General features: G+C 42.7%; 1 protein-coding gene across 4 annotated transcripts in view; it reads right to left on the bottom strand.

The window, feature by feature from the left end:
- Positions 1–334: 334 nt before the first annotated feature.
- Positions 335–7199, bottom strand: part of LOC119361658 (protein GLE1-like) — a 14232-nt gene continuing 7367 nt past the window's right edge. For 3 of the 4 annotated variants that reach the window (XM_037626795.1, XM_037626800.1, XM_037626802.1), the window contains 6 exons: positions 5836–5917; positions 3845–3940; positions 3018–3101; positions 1287–1415; positions 961–1083; positions 335–877 (listed from right to left, as the gene is read on the bottom strand). In XM_037626795.1, coding sequence (XP_037482692.1) covers positions 608–877; positions 961–1083; positions 1287–1415; positions 3018–3101; positions 3845–3940; positions 5836–5917 — 784 coding nt within the window. In that variant the 3' untranslated portion in view covers positions 335–607. The remainder of the gene's footprint in view (positions 878–960; positions 1084–1286; positions 1416–3017; positions 3102–3844; positions 3941–5835; positions 5918–7199) is intronic. The other variant, XR_005172943.1, reaches the window with a different exon arrangement.

The raw sequence follows: 7199 nt of genomic DNA, 5'->3' as shown, positions 1-7199 counted from the left end.
AAAAATCTTAAGTTATGACAAATGATGCACATGCAATGCGCCACTTGTCAGCACCTGGGAATGTGAGAGTGATTTTTGCAAGGGGTACCTTTTAACTAATGATTTTTTTCCGGACATATAGCACCTAGCTCGTGCCCAAACAAAGCCACATGGGCCGAGCTACCCCGACTATAAAAGGGTTCGGCCACGGGGATCGGCCCGGCATGCCGGTTATAAAGGTCGGCCCGACACCATTCCAAGCCCATATTGCTTTTCGGCCTGGCCGTTTCGGTCTAACAAATTAAGGGGAAAATGCATTAAAAACTGGAAAATCAAGAAAAAATACAGAAAAACGTGCCACTTAAGTACTAGAGTTTTCTATTTAATTTTTGCAAAAAGCTTAAGTACTAGTATAATGGTGCACGGTCTTGTTGAGTTGATGACTACTTACATTCAGAAGAATGTTGACATGAATCTGATATAGACAAGATATGCCTGTGCCTTGCAGTACGTGCAGGCGTAAATTACAGCGAATTGGGTGACCTCTACCAAGTGGCACTTCTACTACATCCGAATTTACCATCTAAGATGATCGTCAGCCGATTTGGGGGCTTCTCCACACGTCAGCTTACTCCCTCGACGAAACCGGAGCACTGGTAGCCATCCGGTGTTGATCTTCACACATGAACACTTTCGACAGCAGGTGCTGGGCAAGGTACCGCCCTTCCGGCTCCTCCAGATAAACCTTGTCCTTCAGATAATTCTGTAGATTGCTGATAGCCTCTGCCTGAACCTTCATGCCTTGTTCTTTCAAAGCTGGTATGAAGCGCCGGGATATTACATCTAGGATCTTCATGAACTGCGAACCATATTTCTTGTGAAGCGCAAAACCGGCCATCTAGAAAGGGCGCAGTCCTGGTTAGCTACACAGATGGTCAGACACAAAGCACAAAGGCTCCTGATGATGATGCAGGTTTCTACCTTGAGGAAAGCATGAAGGGCGAAAGCTGTGGCTGTGATGGCTGGGAGCGTATTGAGGAACATCGCGAGCCATTTCCATCCCTCGGCTAAGCCATGTGGATGCCGCACGCCCTTGATTTCTGTCTGTAGACAAAGTTAAGAGGTCATATTTCTCTTCTGTTGCAGAAGTAACAGTTTGGTTGAAACAGAAGTCTAATAATGTGATGGCGTAACATGGTACGCAATAATTTGTCAAGGTTCATCTTATGTTGTCACTGAACAAACCATGGCAAAACGTAACTTGGGTTTTACCAAACTGGTTATATCTAGACAAGGACTGAACACACCTGAATCATGGCAGCATACAGTTTGACGTATGCAACAACATTTACCAAATACGACTCAGTGCTCTGAGATTTTTCAACTTCTTCCTGGTAGCCAATAAGCCTGTAGTAATCTGAGTTTCGTGCTTGTGCCTAAACAATTGCAGAATCATGAGATAATCCAAATACATGGGCCAAAATAATACAGAATAGTACAGATTTTCGAACCATAAAATCAGGTGCATCTATACCAATATAAAAAGACCCAAAGAGGCAGATCCAATTAATCTCGGCCATCAAATCATGTCAATCCAACGACCTAGACTGCTTCAATGTCGAGCGCTCAACACGTTTAGGGTGCAGTTAATTCCATGCCAAATAGTGCTAATCACATAATAACACGCAAATAATATCCTACTTAATATCCGCTTGCACTTAATATACTTCTAAATTAACGTGCATTGCACGTACACATTGACTAGTTCACAGTCAAAAAACTGTACGTCAAACTGTTTTTGGCCCGTTGCCAGTTGACGTGGCAGTGTCCACCGTTCGCCTCTGCGCTGGCTCTGGTTCAGCCGCACGGACAACACCAGAGCATGGGCAGGCCTAGACTTGCAGTTCACCGCCGAGGAGCGCGCATTATTTTTCGCCTCGACCACCATGTAGGTTGGGAATGCCATGCAGGTCCTCTTCTGGGAAGATCGGTGCATTGGTGGGCGCTCCATCCACGAGATCACACCACTCCTGTACGCACGCATCCCCGAGCGCCGCCGCAAGTTCAGGACCGTTGCCGAAGGGCTCCAGGCCAACCAATAGGCGCAGGACATCCATGGCACGGTTGGCATCCATGAAATCGGGCAATACCAGCAGCTTTGGCACATGATCGACTGCGCGACTCTCTCTTCCGAGCCAGACTGCCTCACCTGGAAATGGAGCGCGAGCGGCACCTACTCTGCCAAATCAGCGTGCATCGCCACATTCAATGGCTCCATCACTTGCGACACATGGAAGCTCACCTGGAAGAACTGGCGCAGCCGCGCATCCGATTCTTTCACTGGCTCGCCCACCTGGACCGATGCTGGACTGCGGACCCCCTTGCCCACCGCGGCCTGCAGCACCCCGCGCGATGCCCCCTCTGTGACCAGGCACCTGAGACCGTGCACCACCTTCTCCTAGCCTGCCCCTTCGCCCGGCTGATCTGGCACGAAGCACTACGCTGGCTCAGGATCCCCTGCACCCCACACGACAATGAGACTTTGCTCAACGACTGGTGGCAATCGGCGCGGCAGCTCGCCCCAAAGCCCATGCGCAAGGGCCTCGCCTCCATGACCCTTCTCATCTCCTGGATGATCTGGAAACACCGTAACGACTGCGTCTTCAACCAAGAACGCCCATCGGTGAACGACCTGCTCACGAAGATCAAGGATGACACTGCCTGTGGGCTGGCGCTGGTGCATTAGGGCTTAGATCCATCACCCCCCAAGCGTGGGATGTCCACTGATTCGCTCACGCGCATTGTAACTGACTCCTAGGAGCATTGTAACCCAAACTCTCTTTTCAATGAAATGAAACGCAAGCTCTCTTGCGTTTTCTTGAGAAAAAAACTGAGTATTGAAATGGTGTATCTTTTGGCCACATACTCTAAACACCTAAACATACCGATTTCTTATTATTATTTGCAGCACCTCAAATGTAAGCAAGAAGATAAGAAAACACAACAATGCTGATAAGTTCAGTAATACGCAGACTTACATTTAAAGCATGCAGGTGCTTTGGAACTGTGTACATGCAAACTTTGTGGAACTCGGCTAGGAGATAATCCATCGCATCTGGTACCTGAGCATACACATGTGCCACATGACAAAAAAAATTGTCTGATTTTTCTTGTAGTTCTTACAAAAATGTGTTAAAATATGAGTTAAGCATGGAATATGGAACTGATTGATTATCATCATACTAGCGCTGCAGCAAAGATTGCACGCGTCTGAACCCATAGAAATAGGAAACGCCACATCTTCATGGCAATACGAGGATGCAAAACTGCATTTCAAACAGACAGAGTGACAGCATATGTTTATGTCAGGACATCTACAGTGGCCCTGTGTTTATCAGCACGAGGTGGCACTTCTATATCTGAGCTACTCACGGAGACCATTTAAATTTAGCATAAATTAAACAAAAATATGTTTTTGTCAGACATCAGTTCCCCGGAATTCAAGCTGATATGTCATGTAAGCAAACTATATTTTCACTGCGACTAATTTAAGTAATCACAATTTCACAGTAAGTCCTGGTAAACAAGACTGCAGGATGTGCACTTGTGTCTTCCAGGATGTCAAAGATATGTTATGTGTACCAGAGAAAGTTAACAGAATTCTCAACTTTATTAACTACTCCCTGGTCTCAAAATAAGTGTCTCAACTTTAGTATAACTTGACACTTATTTTGGGACGGAGGGAGTATATAGTAATTTTAGCTGTTACATATTGAATTAACACCAACAAATTACAAATTGTAGGGATCAATTTACTCAGTAGTACCTAATGCGTAATAACACTATAAAAAACATAAAAACATACCTGATTAGTGACTAGTAGCATTACATAGCCACAAGCAAAGGCTAACGGTCCAAAGGTTTTGTCCTTTGTATTTCGACTCTTGACTATGGAAATCATCTGCAAAGCAATATCACATAAATTTTGAAGTGTACAATATTAAGTAGAAGTTCAATATGTATGAAAATGTATCAAATAAAGTTTTTTCCTTTTGAGGGAATGTATTAAGTAGAAGTTCAATATGTGAGAAAATGAATAACAGTGCATAGGTATCTAAAATCTAGTAGAAGGCCAGAAAAAATCTTAATCAGGAATGCCAGAGCACCCTTAAGATCATATTAGCAATTACTCCCTCCGTTCCTAAATATAAGTCTTTGTAGAGATTTCATTATGAACTGCGTACGGATGTATATAGATGTATTTTAAGTGTAGATTCATTCAATTTGCTCCGTATGTAGTCCACCTAATGAAATCTCTACAAAGACTTACATTTAGGAACGGAGGGAGTAGATAGCAAGCATTCTTGGTAGTAAAAATATCTTTTAAATTTAAACTAAATGAATGTCATTAACTCATTATCCTCACTTGCTCTGTTACTCGTATAAATATGTAGGCCTATACTATTCAAAATGCTCTTTATTTCTCACGTGTGTCATAAGCGATACCACGGAGCATGTAATAATACTAGAAGATACATTGTTGAGTTAACGGAATTCATCCCCATTCATAACTCCATGTTTCCTACACAAAATTTGCACGATTGTGGTCTGCCTTTTTTGCGAATAATTCACGATTGTGATTTCAAATACACAATTTTGTAAAGTAGAAAAATGCATACAATTTCATCAGTAGTTAAGGCACCATCATTACAGCATAAGTAGGGTAGCAGGGGAGGGGGGAGAGAAATTAGGTAAACACAAGTTTACTAATTGATTGCTTGATCATAGATGTATACGCATCCCTGACTATATAGGGAAGCTTGCTTAGTTGTCAAGGAACCTAATTCAAAGGATACTAATCTGTAACCCTAACCTTGCCAATATATTTTTTCTATTAAAATAATCTGGCCATGCACATAACATATGCAGTTAACTGCATGATTCAAAGAAGAAGAAGAAAGCGCCATTTCAGGCTAGAAAATTTGAGAATTTATCCATGAGATATTGAAAAGTTAATTATGTGAAAATAGAAGAGCATAGTTGTCACAAATAAAGCAGGTGGTTTCTGAAATGAGACTGTTTGGTTTTTTTATTTTGTGCAATTTTTCTTGAGATTTTCATATTCAAATGATTGAAGCATAGGTACTAATATGCAATTAAGGGGCTGAAGCAGATAATAAGCCTAGAAAACCTGTACTGATACGTTCAGGATTACCAGCCAGCAACCCACTATTTTCCAAACCCTGCACAGCATGGTAGCATTCTGGGATGGGGGTGATCTGAAATATAACAGATGAAGTACCGCTATATCTTTCCTAAGATTCTTTTTTATCTATAGTGTGCACATCAGCTAATGTTCCACCTGGGAGGAATAGCTACATAGTTTAAGGACTAAAACGGATGTCAGTATGCTTTGTCTTTACATAAAAAGGGGGTAGATTTCCACAATTACTAGTTCCGATCATACATGGGTGCTTAACTCTGTTCAGAACAAAAAATAGCAGCCACGAGAAAACACACCATGTCACCATCTAGACCCTTGATCTAGACTGTAAATACAACAAATCAAGTAGTAATACCATGTTTCTCCCCAAAATAAAAGGCACCACCACCATCGCACCAGCTAAAGTACATCCGAGAAAAACAGGAGTTGCTAATGATCGTGTTTAATAAAGAAGGTGTAAAAGATTTGATTTACGTTTGTAACTCTCTATACTTGTTAACTTATATAGAACTAATCCTGTCAATAGCCATGCAATGCATGATCATGCTATAGGCCCCTGGATTTGTTTGATATGCCAGACATATATCATGATGTTCTTCTAAAAAGAAAATGGAGCAGATAAAAGTAACTACCTTGTCTGCAAATAAACGACAAGCAATTGGATGAGGACAATCTTGTCCATCTAAAGCTTCAATAAGCTCACTAGCCCTGGCTCTGCAAGGAACAATTGAGTAAGGATTCAAGGTAAATAAGAGCTCAGATGAAATATTGACCTAAACAACTGGTATGGACAAAAAGGTAACTAACTAGTATTTGTGTTTATCGTGCATAACCAATTGAGAAAAAGAAGATAAGTGAACAATAAATCAGTACTAACAAGCTTGTAGGCGTGCTCCAAAAATTGACGGCAACAGATGCTTAGAAGCATGCATCCACAACTTGAGTAATTGGTGCAAACAAATGGACCATGCAGGATAAACATGAACTTAAATTACTACTAGAGCAATGCTATTCTTACATAATACTTCTACAAAAATCTTACACACTAGAACAATCCGATGGCTGTTATTCTCAAATTCAGCTCCAGGTTGTTATTACCTCCTCACAGTACATAATTTGTAAAAGTACTACTTAAGAATAGGATTTATTTGATTACTAGGTCAGTCTGGTGGCATGTCGATTGCATCATGGTTCCTTATGTAGTCATACAAAACAGCTTCTGCTGGTTGAATCAAATGTATTTGTTCAGCTTATAGTACACCTTCCTTCTTTACTGAACCTACGGATGTGTAACCTGCTTTCTATTTCCCAAACCATATGGAATCACTACAATAGAGATAATCTTTCAAATGAAGAGAACAAGATTCAGTCACTCAATTTTCTATAGATAGCAATCCTCTCACTTTTGGCGAGAGCACTGAATCACTTCTGTTGTGGCATTTATTTAACAATTGTGATGATTTTATACAGGAGGGAGTTCCAAGGTTTTTGAGTCGCCGACTAATCGCCAAGTCGTTGGAGCGAGGTTGGCTTGCGCAGGCGACTTGGCTAGAGGAGCGGGTCGCGCGGCTAGTAGGCTAGTCGATGATTAGTCGGGCGACTAGGACCTCAAAGCAGGGCAGCTTGCTTCAGCAAGGCCAAGGGAGGGAAGACTGGGAAGGTGAGGAGGCCAGAGTCTGAGGCGGGGGAGGAGGAGACGAAGCTGGAGAGTGCGCCGCCTGTAGGAGGAGAAGCACGGAAGAGACAAAGGAGAAAAGCACATGGGAGAGCAGATGCACGGTCCAGATTAGAGCATATGGACGGTTTGGATTTTATTTGGAAGCTAGGGTTACATAATGGGCCTATTGGGCCAGCTCTCTAGCACGAAACAGAGGAGGAGCAAGATGCGTGCTCCCATCCCACATCAGAATCGCCGCCTCCATTGCTCCTACGAGCTGCTGCTGCCTTCTCCGAGCTGAAGTATCCTCCAAGCAGCTGCCTTCCCCCTCCTCCGCCT

This window comes from Triticum dicoccoides, chromosome 1A, assembly GCF_002162155.2.
Source record: "Triticum dicoccoides isolate Atlit2015 ecotype Zavitan chromosome 1A, WEW_v2.0, whole genome shotgun sequence".
NCBI lineage: Eukaryota > Viridiplantae > Streptophyta > Magnoliopsida > Poales > Poaceae > Triticum > Triticum dicoccoides.
This window is presented reverse-complemented; position numbering and strand designations above follow the sequence as displayed.